This window comes from Pleurodeles waltl, chromosome 6, assembly GCF_031143425.1.
Source record: "Pleurodeles waltl isolate 20211129_DDA chromosome 6, aPleWal1.hap1.20221129, whole genome shotgun sequence".
NCBI classification, from domain to species: Eukaryota; Metazoa; Chordata; class Amphibia; order Caudata; family Salamandridae; genus Pleurodeles; species Pleurodeles waltl.
In genome coordinates this window covers 34,591,594-34,614,387 of record NC_090445.1, presented here as the reverse complement: position 1 = coordinate 34,614,387, position 22,794 = coordinate 34,591,594, and the positions used below count along the sequence as shown (strand labels likewise).

Below are 22,794 nucleotides of genomic sequence, written 5' to 3'. Positions count from 1 at the left end.
ACGTGAATCTACAGCACTACATGCCACAAACAGTACTGCATTCAGGTATAGTACAGTGACTTGTGGACCCAATCTCCTGCACTTAAGGTAAGTATGGGACTATGTCCAAACACACACCAAGAGGTCACACCGAGCGGCACTGGGGCAGCCAGGTGCAGAGGTGCAGTACAGTGTCAGGTGCCCCGTTGAAGTCAGTCGGGATTGGTCCTGTCATAAAGGTACTGCAGGCAGGGACTGGAGGTCCAGTCAAGGTGAACCAACAAGTGGGTTACAATCTTGAGATGCTAGGGGACATGGGGACACCTTAGTTCCTCTTTTCCAGAGGCGACTGGTGCAGAGATGTCTTGAGGCTTTGGGTTTTCTCCACCAACAGCACTTGTTTAGGGGGGCTACATACACAGGCAGCAGGAGTCAGCGGTGAGTTCACAGTGGGCAAGTCCAAGGTGGGATTTGGCTCTGGATGGCCGGGTGACCATGCTGGCACCATTGGCCCACTTCAGCGTGGGCTAGGCGGCACAGGTGCAGCGGTGCATTCAAGTGTTAGGTTCTCAGTGGTCTGGAGTCCTCTTAGTTCTTGTAAGGTGCCTACAAGATGCAGGGAAACATTCTGATGTTCCACTGGAGTTCCTGGGTCTTTGTAAAAGGCAGGGAGTCATCCCAGGCTATTGAAGGCACAACAGCTTGCAGGAAGAAGTTACTTTGGTGCAATTCGATGGGAGCAGCAGACAGGCCAGGTTGGTCCAAGTGAGGTGCTTCTTCCCCAGTCTTTGCATTTGTTGCTCTTTGTGTCCTCCTCCTTCGTAGGTCAGCAGGAATCTGCTTTTCGGGTGGCAGGGATTCCATTAAATAATGAATTTAAGGGTGTTTATGGGAGTATAGGGTAGTAGCCAGTGGGCAACTTACCCCTGGGGTCACTACACCCCCCTTATATGACCACTTCCTGTGGGTAGTGGGCATAACCCTTTCCCAGAGTTCCTAAATTTGCCATCATCTAGATGGCAGATGTCTGAATGTTGTGTCCACATCAGGCTGAGTACTACATTTCCTGCCTGTCCAGGTGCCAAATGGGCTTGGCGTGTCTCCGTTTTGCAAAGCCAGATATGCATACCAAGAGTGGTGGGCTTCTTTTAAGAGCAGAGCAGGCTGCCAGTGCAATCATTTGTTCCTGTCTGCCTAGGAGCCAAGGCCCTCACCGTTGGGGGTAAGAAACGTGTTCGGTGGTGGCAGGCTATTTAGACCTAGTTAGCCAGCACACGAAATTCTGTATGCCCTTCACTGACAAAGCACCACTTGTATTTAGTAATTCATGTGAAGTATGTATGTCTGTTGTATGTGTATAACGTTATCACATATCTTTGTATCACTGTCGGGTTATTGATCCCATTTACATGAAAGCAAATTCATCCAATCCAGTGCATTTCGCACCGTGGCACTTCTTCGGGGGAAATTGTCCTTTTCACCAGTTCTGCCTCCTGCTCTGTGCAACCAGTATACTATATCCACTCCTTTAATCGGAAGGCGATGCACACAAGTGAGAGATAGGGGATTACTCTGTTCAGAGGCACATTACGCTGGGAATTCAACATCTACCCATACTATATATTTAAAACGTGGAGGCGACCATCTCCAAAAGGGGCACCTACCCCTCCCCTTCGCTAACTGTAGGGGGTATGTTAGTAAGTTGGGGTGGACCAGTAAAATAACTGGGGAACTTGAGCAGGTCAGTGTTTTACATCTTGCTAATGTCTGCCAGGACATCTGTCCAGTATTGTTATAGTTTGGAACAGTGCCAGAGAAAGTGTCAGTGTGCCTAGATGTCTGCAATGCCTCCAACAGTTACCGTCCCGCCCTGCTTCCATTTACCTATTCTAGTTGGGGTGTGGTACTGTAGTGTGTAATTTTAAGTAAAGTCTCATTACTGGATGCACTACAAGCATTTGTGCGGAATTGTTGTAAATGTCAGACCACTCCTTAAGCATAAGGGCGTGTTCACATTCTAATTCCCATCGCCACTGTGCCGAAGATTTGGTAAGGGCCATTGTGGCCCCGTTGAGGAAATCGTAGATGTTGGAGAGGAGGCTTTAGTCTGTGTGACTGGTGAGGAGCTATTTCTCAGATGGTGTATGGGGCTGGCTGATGTGTGGACATGTGTGTGGCTGTGTAACTCTGTGCCGAATGGCAACATACTACCAGTGTACGCTGAGAGAGACACCATATTTGTTAGACTGGACCAGTGAAAATCTATTAGACCATCTTGGTCAAATAAGTCCCCACTCTCTTACAATTGGCTTTTTGCCACTGAAAATGCAGCCCCCTTCAGAGCCAGAGGGAAGGCTGGATACCTCGTGATAGGTGTCTGTGGTGAGATACGGGCGGAAAGCTTCTGTGTCAACTGCACCTTGTCTCAAGTTCCTACTCCTGCCCTAACTATGGGACCGATATAAACCCCCAGTGATCGGTGTGGCCTGGGGAGCCACAACACCTTCCAGATGTGGATTCCAGCTACTGCCTGGTCTATAAAGCACCAGTGCTTCTCAGTCCTAGGCTGCTCCACTAAGTACCTGATTTGTGCCACCTGGTAGTTCCACACCAAGTTTGGAATGCTTAGGCTACCCTCCGCTGGTGCAAGGTATGCCGGTCTCTTTGCCATGTGTGCCTTTCTACCTGCCTAACCAGATGTAGTCTTGAATTCGATTTTGTAACCTGCCAGTGACTTAAAGGGGGGGGGAGAGAGGTTGCAGCGGCATTGTCTGCATAACACAGAGCATCTTGGGTAGTAAGGTCATTTTAATCACTGCAAGCCTTCCTATCCAAATCTGATCTGCAGGGGAGATCAATGCAGCGTAATTGCGTCAGCTGTACGCTCTGGCGTGGGATATATTTGCAGGCCTAGGTATGTGACCCTGTGGGTGGCCCAGAGAAAGAGGCACTCGAGCTGGCGATGGTCAGCTCTTGGGATGTTAAGTTCAAGTGCCTTGGATTTCTAGATCTTTACCATAAATTGCAGAGTGGAGGGAGGGAGGGAGGGAGGGATGTGAAGGGTTGTATAACGGCCATCATAACATCACCCCAGTAAAACGCAAGTTTATGTTCCCTGTCCCCCATATTGATGCCTGCTATGTGTGGGTGTCTGCATACTCTTTCGGTGAACGGCTCGATATAGAGGGGAAAAAAGAATTGGTGACAAGGGGCTTCCCAGTCAGGTGCCCCGGGCTAAATCAAAGGGTTGCGACATTAGCCCATTGACTCAGACCGTAGCCTTAGGGCTAGTGTAGCTGCACCAAATCCAGCATCGAAATCTGGCACCAAAACTGAAGATATGGCCAATGCAAGCTGTCAAACACCTTTTTAGTATCAACCACGAGTAACAGTGCTGGCATGCAATAGTGCTGATTCTCTTCCAGAGGATCCTCATCAATAGTCAGAAACACTAAATATTCCTGCCCACTTGCGGGGACCCCGTAGCATATATAAACACACGTATATGCATCAAAAATATATGAAAAGTAATATTCTAGTAGAATCTTAATACAAATATATTATATATAAATGTGTAAGTAATAATGCAGTCTATGTTGAGAAGCAGGCTAAAAATGCTTTATTTTTTGTGAAGATTTTTTTATTTTTTTTAAACATAAGTTCAACTTTTCAACTAAAGGTAAAACCTTTCTGCAATCAAAGTAGAAAGTATAGAAAGTGTAAACATTCCACTGTAAAAGAAAAAACGACATTGAAAATAAAGGAGCATTATTAGCCAATAGGTTGCATGCGGTTTAACACAGCAGAACCAAAAAACTGTCACTGTGCCTTTAAGGCCCTGACACCTCCAGTATCCTATCATGCCTCGGAGGTGAGAGTGAGGTGACAGTTGGTTCACAGTTAGGTCAGTACTTTTTCCCTGCTCCTTCTGTGAGGATCCTGGAGTATTGAGCTCTCATTTTTCAGAGTTTTTTTTTTTCCAGAAAAATATTCTGAGAACATTATTTTTCTGCTTTAATTGATGTTTTACCTTATTGTCTGCGTAAAGTAACAACTTTCCTCTGAAAAATGCCTTCATTTTTTGTGAAATGCCCTTCTTGTGGTAAAAAGAAGGCTCAGTGTGTATGGTGTGTTTGCCACAGAGTTACTGTCCTGAGACCTGCAAGCACTGTCAAAATCTGTGTAAGAGAACTTTGAAAGACAGAGAGAGGATTTGTCTGCATCATCATCCTCCTCTCTTCATAAGATGTTCTCCAGATACACACTCTTCTAACTAGCGGCGAGCAAGATCGACAGCTGGTAGGAAAATTCCTGTTTATTCGCCATCATCGCTTCGGTCGTCACTTCAGCATCGCCACCTGATGTCGAAGAGTACACCTTCGTCGATGGTGATTCAGACGACGTCAAGGGACATGACATTGAGAAAACAATCCCCTCATCAGGATAGATCTCCATCCACGGCCACCCACCAATCGACGTCGAGTAAGCACAGGAGTGCTCATACGCCGTCAAAGGAAAGTCAAGATCCTTCGACGTCGAAACATCCATCATCAAAGTTGACCTCAAGGTCAAGGTCTCCAGTGACAAGATGCCACTTGACGTCAAGGCACTCACCACCGTTGGGCCATCGCTCGATGTCGAGGTGGTCAATGTCGAGACATACCCCTCTGTTGGGTTATCAGTTGCCATCGAGGCATTAGACGTCGGGCCTGGAAGTCAGGAAGATCACATTCGACGTCAAGGGTTCGACTATCTTCGTCGACGGCATTACATCGTTGTCCTACGTCAAGACACTTGTCACCTTTTGACGGTCGCATTGTGTAGGAAGTTGGCTCTGTATGCACTATTTCAAAGTAAGGAATAGTATGCACAGAGTCCAAGGGTTCCCCTTAGAGGTAAGATAGTGTAAAAAAGAGATAATACTAATGCTCTATTTTGTGGTAGTGTGGTCGAGCAGTAGGCTTATCAAAGGAGTAGTGTTAAGCATTTGTCGTACACACACAGGCAATAAATGAGGAACACACACTCAGACAATTCTATGCCAATAGGTTTTTGTATAGAAAAATATCTTTTCTTAGTTTATTTTAAGAACCACAGGTTCATATTTTACATGTAATACTTCAAATGAAAGGTATTGCAGGTAGGTACTTTAGGAACTTTGAATAATCACAATAGCATATATACTTTTCACATAAATCACATATAGCTATTTTAAAACTAGACAGTGCAATTTTCACAGTTCCTAGGGGGAGTAAGAGTTTGTTAGTTCTTGCAGGTAAGTAAACCACCTACGGGGTTCAAGTTTGGGTCCAAAGTAGCCCACCGTTGGGGGTTCAGAGCAACCCCAAAGTTACCACATCAGCAGCTCACGGCCGGTCAGGTGCAGAGGTCAAAGTGGTGCCCAAAACACATAGGCTTCAATGGAGAAGGGGGTGCCCCGGTTCCAGTCTGCCAGCAGGTAAGTACCCGCGTCTTCGGAGGGCAGACCAGGGGGGTTTTGTAGGGCACCTGGGGGGACACAAGTTAGCACAGAAAGTACACCCTCAGCAGCACGGGGGCGGCCGGGTGCAGTGTGCAAACACGCGTCGGGTTTCCAATAGAAATCAATGGGAGACCAAGGGGTCTCTTCAGCGATGCAGGCAAGGGGGGGCTCCTCGGGGTAGCCACCACCTGGACAAGGGAGAGGGCCTTCTGGGGGTCACTCCTGCACTGGAGTTCCGATCTTTTAGGTCCTGGGGGCTGCGGGTGAAGAGTCTTTACCAGGCGTCGGGATCTGGGAGTCAGGCAGTTGCGGTCAGGGGGAGCCTCGGGATTCCCTCTGCAGGCGTCGCTGTGGGGGCTTAGGAGGGGCAACTCTGGCTACTCGCAGTCTCGGGGGAGTCCTCCCTGAAGTGTTGTTTCTCCACAAGTCGAGCCGGGGGAGTCTGCAAGATGGAGGATTTCTAAAAGTCAGTCACCTCAGCTCAGGTTGCCTTAGGGGCTGTCCTGACTGGCCAGTGACTCCTCCTTGTTTTTCTCATTATCTCCTCCGGCCTTGCTGCCAAAAGTGGGGCCGTGGCCGGAGGGGGCGGGCAACTCCACTAGCTGGAATGCCCTGGGGTGCTGTAACAAAGGGGGTGAGCCTTTTAGGCTCACCGCCAGGTGTTGCAGTTCCTGCAAGGGGGAGGTGATGAGCATCTCCACCCAGTACAGGCTTTGTTACTAGCCACAGAGTGACAAAGGCACTCTCCCCATGTGGCCAGCAACATGTCTCGAGTGTGGCAGGCTGCTAAAACCAGTCAGCCTACACTGGTAGTTGGTTAAGGTTTCAGGGGGCACCTCTAAGGTGCCCTCCGGGGTGTATGTTACAATAAAATGTACACTGGCATCAGTGTGCATTTATTGTACTGAGAAGTTTGATACCAAACTTCCCAGTTTTCAGTGTAGCCATTATGGTGCTGTGGAGTTCGTGTTTGACTGACTCCCAGACATTATACTCTTATGGCTACCCTGCACTTACAATGTCTAAGGTTTTGCTTAGACACTGTAGGGGCACAGTGCTCATGCACTGGTGCCCTCACCTATGGTATAGTGCACCCTGCCTTAGGGCTGTAAGGCCTGCTAGAGGGGTGACTTATCTATACTGCATAGGCAGTGTGAGGTTGGCATGGCACTCTGAGGGGAGTGCCATATCGACTTACTCGTTTTTTCCTCACCAGCACACACGAGCTGGCAAGCAGTGTGTCTGTGCTGAGTGAGGGGTCCCCAGGGTGGCATAAGATATGCTGCAGCCCTTAGAGACCTTCCCTGGCATCAGGGCCCTTGGTACCAGGAGTACCAGTTACAAGGGTCTTACCTGGATGCCATGGTGAGCCAATTGTGAAAACAAAAGTACAGGTTAGGGAAAGAACACTGGTGCTGGGGCCCGGTTAGCAGGCCTCAGCACACTTTCAAATTAAAACTCAGCATCAGCAAAGGCAAAAAGTCAGGGGGTAACCATGCCAAGGAGGCATTTCCTTACACATTGCAAATAGCCTCTCAACGTCCCAGCCCTCCTCAAAAGACAGCGACACGGCAAACATCACCTACCGAGATGACTTTGCCTCCTTAGGACCTGGTTGTCACTATACTGAGTAGATCATCTGTGGCATCCTCAAGGGCCTCATCTCAAGGACAACTTTTCCCCATAAATGTGTCTCAGAGGTGGTTGGAAAGCCTTAACAAAACTCCGGCTCATCAATCTCCAGATTCGCGATATTCACGGCTATATTCTCCCTCAGCTTCCTTTCCACGAACGCCATCTCCAAGAACTCCTGCCAAGCGGATGACAATGCCATCCTCTGACCAGCCCGATCCACTACGACGGCGCAGTCCTTCATGGTCGCACACAAGAAGTAAATCACAATCCAGGCGAAGGTCAAGATCCCGGGTCTCTAGATCCCATCACCAAAGACGCAGATCCCCTTCATGGTCCACAGCGTTTGACTCTTCAATTAGAGACTATTTGCCTACTTTGATGAATACTCCGGCAAGAGTTTCTCCAGTGGATTATAACCACTTTCAATGACGAGGGGCCCAGAAGTTCAATATAGACATTCCGGAACAGACAACATCATCGTCGGTAATTTTTTAAACGCTGCACCATCGTGCTTCTTCCAGGCAGCTGTTACCACTAGTTCCTGGTCTTCTGCAGCCAGCTATGGACACTTTTGTGACACCAGCAAGCCTGTGTACAGCTCTGGCACAGATCCTAAAGAAATGTAAGGCCCCAGACCAGGATCCTTTAATTCTCAGAGCTGATCCCCCCCCAAACAAACCCCCTCCCCCCCCCCCCCCCCCCCAATCGGACTCCGTCATTCTAGCTGCCGCTTCGAAAACCCATTCGATGGCCTCCTCATCAACTGTCCCTCCAGATAAGGAGAACAAACAACTGGAATCGTTAGGCAGGAAAATGTGTGGTACCTTGGCAGCTTTTATGAAAGTTTCTAGTGCCTCTGTACTTTTGGGAAGATACGACTGTTCTTTGTGGGACTCTCTGAACAGGTTTGTAGAAAAATTGCTGAGAGAAGACAAACCGAAGTTCTCAGTGCGACTGCGGATGGCTCGAACTTAGCAGCTCATGGGTATGCCCATGGCATATGTGTAAGGAGGTAATCTTGGCTGCTCCTTAGAGGTTTAAAACAGAAGGCTCAACATTGCATCCTGAACTTGACATTCACTGGGAACAGATGATGAGATCTCCAAAATGTAGTCTGAGGTAGACATGCTGAAAGCCGTAGGGCTAGACAGACGCAAGGAGTATCGAAGAAGGTATAGACCAAATGATAGGCGTCCATATCATCAGCAGAGGGTTCAAACACCTCATTGGCCTCAAAGACCACAGCAGAGACAAGGACGACCGTTCTATCAGGCCTGCAAGACAACAAGAGAGCGCTGTTCAAGTAGGCAAAATCAGTCTACCCCCAAAACATTGGGCTAACAATGAGGACTCGCTCCCCCTAATTTTGTCCTTCACTCCTTTGGGGGTGGGGGGGGGGGTGAAGTATTGCAAATGATGTAAACGAGTGGCACACCATAACAAAGGAGAAATGGGTGCTAAATATTGTCGAGAATGGGTATTCTCTTCGTTTCAAGTCTCCTCCTTGTCCGGTGCCACCAACAAAAGCAAAGTGTCTCCACCAGTCTTTGCTACAAAAAGAGGTTATCATTCTGCTACAAAAACGAGCTACCAAAAAAGTTCCACCTTCTCAAAGAGAAAAAGGAGTGTACTCCCGCTATTTCTTAGTACAAAAGAACGGTCAAGGCTGGGTTTTCAGACCCATTTTGGATCTGAGACATCTGAACAACTAAATTTGAAAAGAAAAGTTCAGAAGGCTGGCCTTTCATCAGCTTTTTCCTCAGCTCCATCAAGGGGGCTGGATGTGTTCCATAGATCCACAGGATGCATATTTTCACATCCCGGTTATAGTGAAACACTGCAAATTCCTTTGCTTCGTAGTTGCATCCCAACATTACCAATTCAAAATACTGCCCTTCGGGCTAAAATCAGCTCCTTGAACATTCTCCAAATGTGTAGCAACAATAGCAGCACACTTGAGAAAGAATATCTGCATCTAGAAAGAGTATCCTTCGGAGGAGAGACTATTATCAATAGCACAGAAGTATCAAACAATTCTTCACATACTACGACCTACAGTCAGACAAATAGCGTCATTACTGGGCTCCATGGTCTCCTGCATTTTCATTGTCCAGAATGCCAGATTACTCATGAAACCCCTTCAGGAGAATCTGGAAGATCAGTGGAGTCAACTCACAGCCAGATGTGAAGACAGAATAATCCTTTCACCTGTGGCAAAAACATCGCTGCAGTGGTGGACTCGCCGACAGCATCTGTTAGTAGGGGTTCCTTTTCTTCAGTGCACTCCTACCGAGACCTTTGTGATGGATGCATCAGTACAGAGCTCATGTGGGTCCTCTCCAAACGCAAGGCCTCTGGTCACAAAGGGAGCAGAAAAACCACATCAATCTGCTGGAACTGAGGGCAGTTCATCTTGCTTTTAAGTCGTTTACCCATCCATCAAGGGCAAATCCATTTTAGTACAAACGGACAACATGACCACAATGTACTATTTGAACAGACAAGGGGGAACCACATCTTGTACTCTATCTCGAGAGTCACAAACCATCTGGCACTTGTTGCTAGCGAGGAGGCTGTCAATCACAGAGGTTCACTTGCCAGAGGAACAAAACACAAAAGCGGATTCCCTAAGCCGAAATCTATCAGACTTGCGTGACTGGGTGCTTCCAGACGACATCATAGCTGACATTTTCCATCTGTAGGGCATCCTCAATTAGACCAGTTTGCTGACGAAACCAACAAAAAATGCCCAAACTTCGCATCCAGGTTTTACCGACCAGGGATGAAGGGGAATGCCCTGTTGATAGATTGGTCAGGGACATTTCTGTACGCTTTTCCACCCATTTCCCTAATTCCCACAGTGATCAACAAGCTCTACAGGTCCAAAACCAGGATAATTCTAATAGCCTCGGAATGGCCTCGCCAATATTGGTACACAGATCTCCTCCAGTTGTCAGAAAAACCTCTCGAGGCTGCCGTGCAGACCAGCTCTTCTCCACAGACTAGAGGAGAAAGTTCTACATTCTGACCTTCCCTCGCTGAGCTTGATGACATGGCTCCTGAATTCCTGCAGTATGGACATCTAGGCCTTTCACAAGAAAACATGGATATTTTAAAGGAGTCCAAAAGACCATCGACGAGACTCTGTGTTCAAATGAAAAAGATTCTACATATGGTACAGACAAAATTTCAATCCTATCCTGGCTCGAGAGGAGGTTATCTTGCCCTATCTCCTCCACCTTGCGAAGTCAGGACTGCAGTTTTCATCCATTAAGGTACATTGGTCTGCCATTACGGCTTATCGTAAATCTGCCTCACAAAAGTCATTCTTTACTATGCCAGTAGTTAAGGATTTTTAGAGGGTTTGAAATACGTTTTTCCACCAATTCGTACATGTTCACCTCCACGGGATTTGAATGTGGTCTTGTCTAGACTTATGGCTGCTCCCTTTGAGCCCATCCACAAAGCTTCTTTGCAACACCTTACGTGGAAGATAGCTTTTCTTGTTGCCATTACTTCAGCTAGAAGGGTCAGCGAAATTCAGGCTCTCTGTTCACAAGAACCCTATACAGTTTTTCACGATAACAGAGTAGTTTTATGGTCCCATTGAACACAATATGTACCAGAGCACACCAAAGTAAAGTCCAGCTAATAAATGACAAAGTCCATAACAAAATCCTTCTTCTTCCAAGGAATAAACTTGAATTCCGATGACAAATGAGAATAACAGAACAGCCAACACGTGTTTCGTCCAAAGGACTTTTTCAAGGCTGTAAAATTAAAGTTCAAAAGCCAAATGTAATAATGTGGATACAATGCACAACATTGTCATAAAAAAATTTCTAAGAACAAATATAAAGAGGAAAGAAGAGATGAAGAAAAGTGGTGAAAAAATGGAACAAAAGAGAAAGTAAGTCCAACAAGATCAAACTGAGTGAAGCAGAAAACCCCTCATGTGGGAATATAGTCTATAGCACATATAGATGAACCCATGCATGTCAAATAGAAATTAAACCTATATATGAGGAATAGATCTAGAATTAGACACCACAGGTAAGTGCAAAAAATACCCGTTGGGTAGTAGAGTGCAGCGCTACCAAAGAAACACCTATTTCTACCAACGTGAGGATAGTAGCAAAGGAAAGAATGCTGAAACAAAACATACCAAATTTAGCTGTATGAAGACGAAGTAAAAATGCATAGAAATAGACAAATCAAAATCCAGCGAAGACAAAGTGGTGTTTGGAAGTGGTAATGAGCCAGTAAGAGACTGTGGCATGATCTCACGAGAGAAGTCTCAGGGCGTCAATATACGGAAAACATAATCAAAAATAGATGGCCATGATAAGCCTGTAAAGAACTATAAAGGAAAAATGAAAAGTTTTATTCTAGACTTTTGAGACACAGATGTGGCATAATAAGCATAATACATGCGAAACAGAAAAAAACCAGGGCAAGGTAACTGTGCTAACGACGTGATCAACCGGTATACAAAATCAGCCTCCCATTAAGTAATCCTGATCTATTAATCAAAAAGAGGGCGAATGAGACTTACAGGTATAGGAATTACTGGATAGGTAAAAAGAAAAATTGCTCATACACCAGTAATAACAAAGTTATGTAAAAAGGAAAATAAATAAGGAATTAACATGCGTACTGTATACAACATAACTCGTAAAAAAGGCCAGTTGAGAAACGAACACTTAAAAAACACTTAACAAAACATGCTGTGGTTAACCTCCTAACGAACTGTCCAATGTTGACATGAATAAGAGATAGTCAGGGAGCAAGGAAATGCTATGTGGATAATAGTAAATACACCACAGGGCTATGATATAGCCATGTTGCATCAAAATCATTATGGATAAGCCAGTGTTTCTAGGAGAAAAGCTCGGAGACGAGCAGAAGCCAGATTATGTAACCCGGTAGCAGAATGTATAGCGGCAGACTATAGTTGAGGACCCTGAATAGGCCAAACAGTAAACAAAGTAAAATTCAATAAAACGCCAGTTATAGGTGAGATAGCTTTTAGATTAATGGCTTACCGTTACGTTGCAAAGTGCGTCCGAGTGATTCAATAAATTGACCGCGTATGGGAAGTAAGCGGTTGGAACAAGCCCCCTTGAAGGCAGAATGTAATGGAAGGTGACAAAGGAGGGAAGCAAATAGCTTCCTAAGTCCAAAACACGAGCGCCATACTGGAGTGGAAAATAGCAAAAGTATACAGAGTATAGTGTGTGCAAGAGACAAATGCTCAGTAAGAACTAATAGCTGTAAGCTCAGGCAAATAAAAGAGGAGAAAACAAAGAGAAAAAAGGGACGAAAAATGGAGGGAATGAAGAAAGAAAAAAAAGACAAAAAAGAGAAAATAAGAAATATAAACAATACTTTTTACAGAACAAGAGCAGTGAAACAATAAGCCCAAACCAGCCAATTGCTTTTCTTGCAGTTGTTACCCGTATCCTCCATCCCAGTGTGGTGAAAATAACAGTAGAATGACAATAGTGTGTGACATATAAAAAAACATATCAATACTGAATGCATGTTCTCAGAAGGTGTCATAATAACAATTTGATGGTGTGAAAAGTCTAATGGAACATAGATGATTATACATACATCGTATTCACAGAAATACATGAAGGTGCTTGTCTGTATTCAGGCCCATTTCCACAGCTCTAAGTTTCAGGATCCAACTACTCTCTAAGCGTCTAAGAAATGCGATCTTATTGCCACCTCTAGGGAGGCTATTAATAGTGTCTATACCATGTGTAGAGATGCCTAAAACTTCCTTTTGCCCATGCATTTTATTGTAATGTACTGCAAAAGGATAATTGACATTGTTGGAACCAATAGCCCTAACATGTTCTTGGATACTTTCTTTCAGTGGCCTGATCGTGCTTCCCACATAAACAAGTCCACATATGCATATAATACAGTAAACAACAAAGGTAGTATTGCAATTGAAGAAGTGTTTAATCCTATGAGCGTAATTGGTGTTGTACTGAAAAGAAAGTAGCTTGTCTTTTACATAACGGCAGATATTACAACGGCCGCATTTGAAGGATCCTTGTGGTGGTTTAGGTAGCCAAGTGTTGTCAATCACAGGAGGTAAGAAATTGTGGCAAAGGTGGTCTAGTAATGTGCGACCTCTTCTAAACGTGATACAAGGTTTTTCGGTCAAGCCCCCTTGTAGGGTATTGTCAGCTAGAAGCAAAGGCCAATGTTTGTGTATGATTTTGGAGATTTGGGTGCTTAGACCACTGTGTGTTAAAATCAAGGACACTCTGACTTTGAGTTTTTCTTTGATTGAGCAGTAAGTCCGCTCGTTTCGTTTTTTAAAATCCTATTGTTGGCCTGTATAAGGATGTTGGGATTATAACCTCTTTGTCTGAAACGTTGAGTCATATTTTGAAGTTCTTGTGCAAAAATGTCATCCTCACTACAGTTCTGTCTGATCCTTGTACTTTCTCCAAAAGGGATTGATTTGCTTTGTGAAAAAGGATGTGAACTGGTAGCATGTAGAATGGCATTACAGGCAGTGGGTTTTCGGAAAAGTTTAGTGCACAGTTTGTTTTGTTTAATGTGTAATGATAGGTCAAGAAAATCAACGGTTATAGAGCTTGACTCAAGCGTAAACCTGATAATGTATGTGTTGAAAAAAAGAGTTCAAAGAGAGAATATCACCTGACCAACAAAGGAGGATGTCATCAATATATCTCCCCCCAATATAGAATGTATTGTGTAAATTCCGATGGGCAGTTTTTCCACAGGTGTATTTTCTCAAAGTAAGTTTTACGGACCCATCCAAGGTGTTTTTACCTAAGGTGGTTTTGGACTTCCATATTAATCAAACCATATCGCTTCCAACTATTTTTTTTTTCCTAAACCTGCTACTCCGGCAGAGAGAGCAGTGCACTCCGTGGACTTGAAGAAGGTGCTTAAAATGTTATCTTGATGAGACTAAGGGCATCAGATAATCTGATCGCTTATTTGTAAACTATGGACACATGAGAACAGGCAGGGCAGCCTCAAAATAGATGATTTCTAGATGGATAGTTTCATGTATTGTGACTACATACCAATTAGCTAACAAACAATTGGCTGCCAAACCTAAAGCTCATTCTACAAGAGGCAAAGCGGCAACGATAACCCTTCTTCAGAATGTACCCATCTCTGAAATTTGCAAGGCTGCAACATGGAGATCGGTGCATTCTTTTACGGGCATTACTGTCTATACTCGGATGCTAAAACAGACTCTCAGGTGGATCAGGCTTCATTAAGAAATGTATTTAACTAAGACAGACTGGCTGTGCTTCTACTGCTCCGTCCGCAGGGGTATGGGATGGGCTTGCTAATCTGTTCAGTGTTTGACTATTGATGAGGATCCCCTGGAATACAAGGATCAGTTACTTACCTGGAAATCCTAGTTCACTTCCAGGGGTATCCTCATCAAAGTCATAAAAAACCCTGCTCCCTGGATGTGATTTTAGAAGTACGGCAGTACTCATTTGTCTAATCTATTTCTTCTTACCACCGAAAAAAAGTACTGACCTGACTGTAAACCAACTGTCACCTCACTCTCACCTCTGAGGCATGGTTGGATACTGGAGGTGCTCAGGGCCTTAACGGCACGTTGCCAGGTTTTTGGTTCTGCTGTGTTAATCTGAATGCAGCCTATTTGCTAATAATGCTCCTTTAATTTCAATGTAGTTTTTCCTTTTTCAGTGGATTGTTTATACTTTCTATATTTTCTACTTTGATTGCAGGAAGGTTTTACCTAGAGTTGAAAAGTTTAATGTATGTTTAAAAAAACAAAAAAAAACAAATTCCCAAAAAATAAAGCATTTTTAGCCTGTTTCTCAACATAGACTGCATTATTGCTTACACATGTATATAATAATATATTTGTATTAAGATTCTCTACTACAATACATGTGTTTATATATGCTCTGGGATCCTAGCAAGTGTGCTAAGTAGGTTTAAGCGTCCCCCAGCTCATGTGTCTGTGCCGTGTAGAGTAGAAATGTCAAAATCGTGGGAGATTTGCTTATCCTTAGCACTGTGTTGTATTAAAACTAACCATACGTCTACAAGAGCATTGATTCCCTGACCCTGGGAAAGCTTTGCCCTGTGTTCAAAGCTCTGCAGTATAAGCAAAAGAAAGGCTCTCATGTTATTCATTTGAAAGCTTTATTGTCAAAATTGATAGTTGAAAATGCAGTCTTAAAATATAATGAATGTTGGTATGAAACTCAACCATCCTCCCCCCCCAACCGGAATTTAATGGGGGTTATTGCATTCTGGTACTTTCTCCATTAATGTTAGTGGTGTTGGATTGGTGAAGTAAAACATATTGCTTTTTTTACTAATATGGTGACACCCTGACAAAGCCAGTAGGTTTACATTATTCATAATAACACCCCCTTATATTATGATGTGACATCTAGTATAGGTAGAGAGATATTTTGGTTACTGGGCTCAGGACCCACAAACGTAATTTGACATGAGAATGTCACCAAAGGTATTAACACCTTCCGATTGTACATATCTAATACCTAGTATTTTGTGCGTGTACTCAATGTACCTTCCTTTTTTAAAAGAAACCACTGACTGGTCAGTGATTTATTGAGTGTTATTGCATTCCAGCTAGTTTGGATTACTATCCCACACCACCTCCCCTGAGTAGGCCTTGGAGTGCTATGCTTTGCTATCCAGCAAATGTTGGGTGTTACAGTGGGGTACTTGGATCTCAGTAAAAAGACAATCTTCTGAAGAACCTTACTTTCTTCACAATTAACAACCCAGTTTCTCACAGTTCTTCTCCACAACAACTTCTTCCTGAACCAAATTCAGGTTCTAGAGTTTCCTATTCGACAAGAGGATTCTGCATTTCATCCCTCTCTAGCAGTAATGAATTTGACCACTGGCTCCCTAGGAAACCGGTATGTGCACTTCTAAATTTGGTGAGGTCTGATAATGCTGTAGTAGGTATCCAAGAGCATTTGGCTTTATTTTTGTCTCTGGTGTCTTGAACATCACATAAAAGATGTATTACATCTGCAGGCATATCAAATTCTCCTATGAACAAACATTTTTTTCTTTCCTAGTGTATCCCTTGATTTCTAGCCATAGCTGAGATTTTTTTTTTTCTGTTATCTCGGCAAGAGAAGACGTTAGGAAAATGCAGACAATGTTGAATGTTATACAATTCACAAAGGCAAACCAGTCACTCCAGCCCCTTTTAGATTTTCAGGGTGCAGTGTGCTTTTTGGGAGGGACTCTGCAAACCTGTTTGTTTTCTAATCCCTTTGTTTTTACTTTTTTTTTTTTTCATTTTCCTTAGTACCTTTACATGTAAGTCTCCAATTTTATTTGCAAAGTAGAATTTCCATTCAAAGTGTTTGGGGTTTTCAGACAAAAGCAGTGAGATTCAGGTCCTCACAAATTTCATGAAAATGTTGATGTTTAAGAACTAAGATTAAAAGCCTTTTCGTTCATGAGGTTTTAATGCTTTGTAACGCAATCTTAATTTCATTTGTAAACGTTTGTATTGAGTCAGTGTTCAAATTCTTCTTTTGTGGTCTTAATACATTCAAATTCAGCTTATGCCTTTGTGTGCAGGAGCAGGGCCATGTGTTTTGAATCCAACCACTTAGATCATAAAGTATTAAAAAGCTGAAAAGAAGCTTATGGGCACCTGCAAAATCTTGCTATTTTTTTTAAACTTATTTCGATTAATTTTTGTGTTATCAGTTTACATGTCTTGAGGTATAACCCATTGGTGATTGAACAGGCATGCATTGATGACCTCAGGCAGTACCAGGTGCTCGGTGTCCTTCATGCACATTGCCTTTTGTTTTCTACTTTACAACTTTAGAGCTTGGAATGAGTTCAGTGCTAGATCTGTTTGTGAATCAGTGAGATAAATGTGTGGTTTGTTTCATATTTGGCATTAGGTCAGAAGGTCTCATTGCTGTACACTGTCCAAGAATGCGTTTAAGGGATAATAGTACTCCTTCAAAAAGTGAGGTGCATGGATGGGATCATTTATACTACCCACACTGATTCTCTGAGTACCTGAATAGCTTGAAAACGTTATTCAGCAGCCCCCCCCTCCTCCGAAAAATTGGCAAATCATGCTATTTCTCTTGTTCTTGCAGTTGCCCCTCGTCATGGCTTGCAAAGTCTTGGGAAAGTTGCTATCGTTCGCCGCATGCCACCCCCTGCAAACCTTCCAAGTTTAAAAGCTGAGAACAAAGGGAATGATCCAAACGTTTCATTAGTACCAAAAGACGGGACAGGATGGGCAAGCAAACAGGAATCACAAGACCAAAAGAGGTAAGAAACCATTTTCTCAGGAGAATTATAACAAACCCATTGTAGAGGTTCTTCAAAGGGAGCATCAAGAGACACACAAGATGTTGAAAGACTTGTGCTCTACATACACTTAATATATTAGCTTGGCATCTTCTATTGGTCCTAGAGGATGAATAGCACGTTTAAATTCCTCTTATTTTACAGAATGCACACTCATACTTGTGGCATTTTATCACCTTCCCAAAGATGAAATAGAATTTCTCTTAATATCAGTCTGGTATTACAGCAGGTATGTAGTGCTAACAGAGGTATTCAATGAGAGTTTATTTTCTATTTTTACTCAGCTGTATGTTTATTTTTTTGGCAGTTCATTGTAAAGCTTTGCTTGTGCCATGTTGGGCCACACGACAAACTGGCTATGTTAAACAATCTATTGGTATAACTGTTTTATTTAACATTAAATATTAAAACTAACATCTGAGCATTTGGCGTCTGTTTTTTCATTGAAAATTGTTTGAGTTTTTTTTAACTCTTTTTCTATGCAATGACAGTGTACAATAATCTGTTTTCCCCCCCCCCCCCACCGCCTCATAGTACCGATGCATCGACAGTTCAGCCGCCGGAATCGCTGCCACAGCCGGCTACACAGACGCCTGCCTTAAACCCGCCGAAACGGCCCCCAACAACGCAAGAGGTTTGTGCGCAGTTGAGGCAAAATCCTAAAGCTGTTTAATGGGGGCTGGGGCGGAGTTGGTGGGGATGGGGTGGAGTGAGAAGTACAATTTATTAAAATAGTTGTCATTTGAATTAGGAGATCTAAAGCAGTGCTAAGACTTACCCTAATTATGTTATTTTAATATCTTGTAATGCCTTGCTTGACCTTTACTTAGATTTAATCATTGCAGTACGGAAAGATGTCCCTTATATTAAGGTGTATTGAGGCTCCAGTTCCAGTAGGGGTCTAGCTGGAGCATCTTGACAATAACCCTATTTCAAATGCTCTTTACTAGCCCTCTTAATGATATGCTTGGGCAGCAGACTCTATTTTCCTCTAAAAGATATGGGGAGAACAGCAGGGACAAGATTTGTGTTTGTGCTGGAATCAACAGGACAGCCTTTTTAATTTTGTGTTGTAAAGCTCACTCTGGCTTTCAAGAGTAGCCAACTACTGGGTGTGTGTAGGAAATGGATGACTGACTGTTAGAAATGGGGACTCTAGTTGGCAGTTGGTTTGCACCCCTGCCAAGTAGGGACCGTCACTCTAGTCAGGATAAGGAAGATACTGGCTCGGATAACCCCTGCTCACCCCTTTGGTAGCTTGGCACGAGCAGTCAGGCTTATCTCAGAAGCAATGTGTAAAGCATTTGCACATAACACACAGTAATAGGTGATAACACTACAAAAGGACACCACACCAGTTTTAGAACGATAACCAATACAGTATTTATCTGTTTAAAACAAGACCACAGCAATAAAAATCCAACATACAGTGCCAACTATATGAATTTTGCAAGATTTACTCAAAAATATAGTTCCTTGAAGTTGATAGCTCCACCTGAGGCTGTCATGGCATTGTGATCAACAAAACCAACAGTTCAGGCCAGCTGCGGCATTGTGGGCCAGCTACGGTGTCTGAGAGACCCACCAACAGTACCTTCGGAATTGCAGGACGCCGTGATCATCGCAGTGAGGTACGTAGAGTGGCATAGCTGGTGTCGGTTCTGGAGTCGGTGCGGGAGTCGTTTGGCCCTTGAAGTCACACGCGTTGTAGATCGATCTCCAGGCTGATGAAGTCAGGATCGCTGGCGTGGATGGTGTAGGGGCTGCGGTGCGAAGCAGGACAGTGCAACGTTCCCACAGATCACAGTCAGGCAGCGGCTAGGTGACTGCGGCCAGCAGCGTTGTAAGACCAGGGCTGCGGTATGAAGCAGGGTGGTGCGACGTGTGTTGTCACCAGGGCACAATGCAGGCAGCGGCATCGATTTTGCTGAAGTGCTGTCATCAGTAGGCCCATGCCGGTGCTTAGTGACCCTCATGAGCAGTGTCCACAGGCCATGGTGCAGGCAGGGATGCCTGGTGATGACACTGGAGTCAATGGTGATGGCGTCGGTGGACCGGGCTGCGGTGTGGGACGGTAAGGTCCTTCGTGTACCTCACAAGCGGTGTCCACAGGCCATGGTGCAGGTAGCGGCGCTGGTGTCGGCAGGAGTGCGGCGTTGGGGATACCCAGGCTGCGGTGTGAGCAGGTGATGCCAGGGTATGGGGCTCGCAGGTCGCAGTGCACGTAGTGGCTTGGTGAAGCCATCCAATGACTGTATCTGTGAGACCAGGGTCACGGTGCAAAGCGGGGCAGTGCAGCTCCGTGCAACGTCAGCAGGTCACGGTGCAGGCCAGCGGCGTCCTTGACTGCCTCGCTGTGGTTTTCCTCCTTGAACAGCACAAAACACACAGTTCCCAGTGCTATAGGAAGAGGAAACTGAAGTCTTTGATATCCCTGAGACTTCAACAGGAGGCAAGCTCTACTCCAAGCCCTTGGAGAACTTTCTCAAGCAGGACACACAGCAAAGTTCACCCTTTGCACTCCTTCGAGGCAGAAGCAGGAACTGGAAGCCAGTCCACAAAGCAACACAGCAAAGGGGACAGTACACCTCCTCCAGCTCTTCAGCTTCTCCTGGGAAGAGGTTCCTCTTGATTCCAGAAAGATTCTAAAAGTCTGGGATTTTGGGTCTTCTTCGTATACCCCATTCTTCTTTTGAAGGTGGCAAACTTCAAAGCAAAGTCTCAAGTGTTTGCAAGATCCTTCCTTGTCCAGGCAAGGCCCCAGAAATACACCAGGGGGTTGGAGACTGCATTGTGTGAGGCAGGCACAGTCCGTTCAGGTGCAAGCGACCTCTCCTCCCTCCACTCTAAATCAGATGGCTCATCAAAGTATGCAGGCTACACCTCAGCTCCTTCTGTGTCACTGCCTAGCGGAGATGTGTGAACAGCCCAACTTTCAAACTGACCGACCGGTAATCCACAAACAGGCAGAGTCACAGAATGGTTTAAGCAAGAAAATGCCTGCTTTCTAAAAGTGCCATTTTCAAACTCACAATCTAAAAACCAACCTCACTAAAAGATGTATTTTTAAATTGGGACTCCAAACTCCATATTTCTATCTGCTCTCAAAGGAAATCTGTGCCTTAAAGTTATTTAAAGGCAGCCCCTATGTTAACCAATGAGGGAGATAGGTCTTGCAACAGTGAAACCCGAATTTGGCGGTATTTCACTGTTAAGACATGTAAAACACACAAGTACATGTCCTACCTTTTAAATACACTACACCCTGCCCATGGGGCTACCTAGGGCCTACCTTAGGGGTGTCTTACCTGTACCAAAAGGGAAGGTTTGGGCCTGGCAAGTGGGTACACTTGCCTAGTCGAATTGTCAGTTTAAAACTGCACACACAGACAATGCAGTGGCAGGTCTGAGCCATGTTTACAGGGCTACCTGTGTGGGTGGCACAGTCAGTGCTGCAGGCCCACTAGTATCATTTGATTTACAGGCCCTGGGCACCTCTGGTGCACTTTACTAGGGACCTACCACCAAATCAAATATGCCAATCATGGATAGACCAATCAACCGTACAATTTACCTAGGGAGCACTTGCACTTTAGCACTGATTAGCAGTGGTAAAGTGCACAGAGACAATAAACCATCAAAAACCGACCTGAAAAAATAGGAAGAAGGCAAAAGGTTTGAGGATAACCCTACAAAAAAGGGCCATTTTCCAACACTGACTCATTGCAGTATCAATTATATTTGAAAATCAGCTTTCAGCAGTACCTCAAACTATGTTGAGGTAGGCACGCTCTGCAAATGTGATGTATCATAGCAGTTCCACTTGACTCCCCAGAGCTATAATCTGCTCCCTCCTGTAATGTCTAGGTAATTCTTTTTCTTCCAAAAGTAATTTCTGCTGTTGTAATAGGATTGCAGGGTCAGTTATTCAGCAGTAGTGTAGTTTTGGGATTGTACAGAGTTATTTTATTAATGGTGTTTTCTTATTTCAGACACCCCCCCTTTCAGCAGCAGGCGTGGTAAAGTCCTGGGCGCAGGCCAGCGTTACCCATGGAGCACAAGGAGATGGTGAGTACTCTGCCTATCTGATGTGAGTAAAAGGTGCAAGTAGCCAGGTTGAGACATGGGGCTTCAAGTAATGTAGTAAAAAAAGAGCTTAGATTAAGTTAGGCCCACTAAGTTAAAATATTCTCAGGTTTGCTATAGGAAGCAATGGAGGGACCCGGGGGTCACTGAGGTGATGCAGGAATGGCACAGGTGGGCTTCTCGGGCCAGCCACCGACTGGGCTAGGAAGAGGGCCACCTGCTGGTCGCTCCTCCACTTTAGGTTGGTTCTTCTTGGTCCTGGGGGCTGCGGGTGCAGTGCTTGGTCCAGGAGTCGGGTTCCTTGTTACCAGGCAGTCATGGTCACGGGGAGCCTCTGGATCCTATCCTACAGCACCCCAGGGCATCCCAGCTAGTGGAGATGCCCGCCCCTCCGGCCACTGCCCCCACTTTTGGCAGCAAGGCTGGAGGAGATAATAAGAAAAACAAGGAGTCGTCACCCACCAGTCAGGACATCCCGAAGGTGTCCTGAGCTGAGGTGACCCCTGCCTTTAGAAATCCTCCATCTTGAGATTGGAGGATTCCCCCAAAAGGATTAGGGATGTGCCACCCTCCTCTCAGGGAGGAGGCACAAAGAGGGTGTAGCCACCCTCCATGACAGTAGCCACGGGCTATTGCCCCCCTAGACCTAAACACACCCTTAAATTTAGTATTTAAGGGCACCCCAGAACCCAGGAGATCAGATTCCTGCAATCTGAAACAAGAAGGACTGCTGACCTGAAAGTCCTGCAGAAACGACGGAGGCAACAACTGCTTTGGCTCTAGCCCTACCGGCCTGTCTCCTGACTCGAAGAAAACAGCGATGCATCTGACAGGGACCAGCGACTTCTGAAGCCTCAGAGGACTGCCCTGAACCAAAGGACCAAGAAACTCCGGTGAGCAGCAGCTCTGCTCAAGAACAGCAACATCTTTTGCAACAAAGAAGCAACTTTTAAAGAACTCACTCTTCCCGCCGGAAGCGTGATACTTCACTCTCTGCACCCAACGCGCCCGGCTCGAGCTCCAGAGAACCAACACTACAGGGAGGACTCCCAGGCGACTGCGACCTCGTGAGTATCCAGAGACCCCCCCCCCTCTAGACCCCCACAGCGACGCATGCTGAGAGAATCCAGAGGCTCCCCCTGAACGCGACAGCTTGTAACAAGAAACCAGACGCCTAGCCCAAGCACTGCACCCGCAACCCCCAGGACCAGAAGGAACCGAACCTCAGTGCAGGA

At 45.1% G+C, this 22,794-nt stretch overlaps 1 protein-coding gene across 6 annotated transcripts in view; it reads left to right on the top strand.

Annotated features, from left to right (window-relative positions):
• Nucleotides 1-22,794, top strand: part of PRRC2A (proline rich coiled-coil 2A) — a 1,008,219-nt gene that overhangs the window by 106,300 nt on the left and 879,125 nt on the right. For all 6 annotated transcript variants that reach the window (XM_069237153.1, XM_069237152.1, XM_069237151.1 and 3 more), the window contains exons 3-5: nt 17,257-17,434; nt 18,008-18,107; nt 21,466-21,541. In XM_069237153.1, coding sequence (XP_069093254.1) covers nt 17,257-17,434; nt 18,008-18,107; nt 21,466-21,541 — 354 coding nt within the window. The remainder of the gene's footprint in view (nt 1-17,256; nt 17,435-18,007; nt 18,108-21,465; nt 21,542-22,794) is intronic.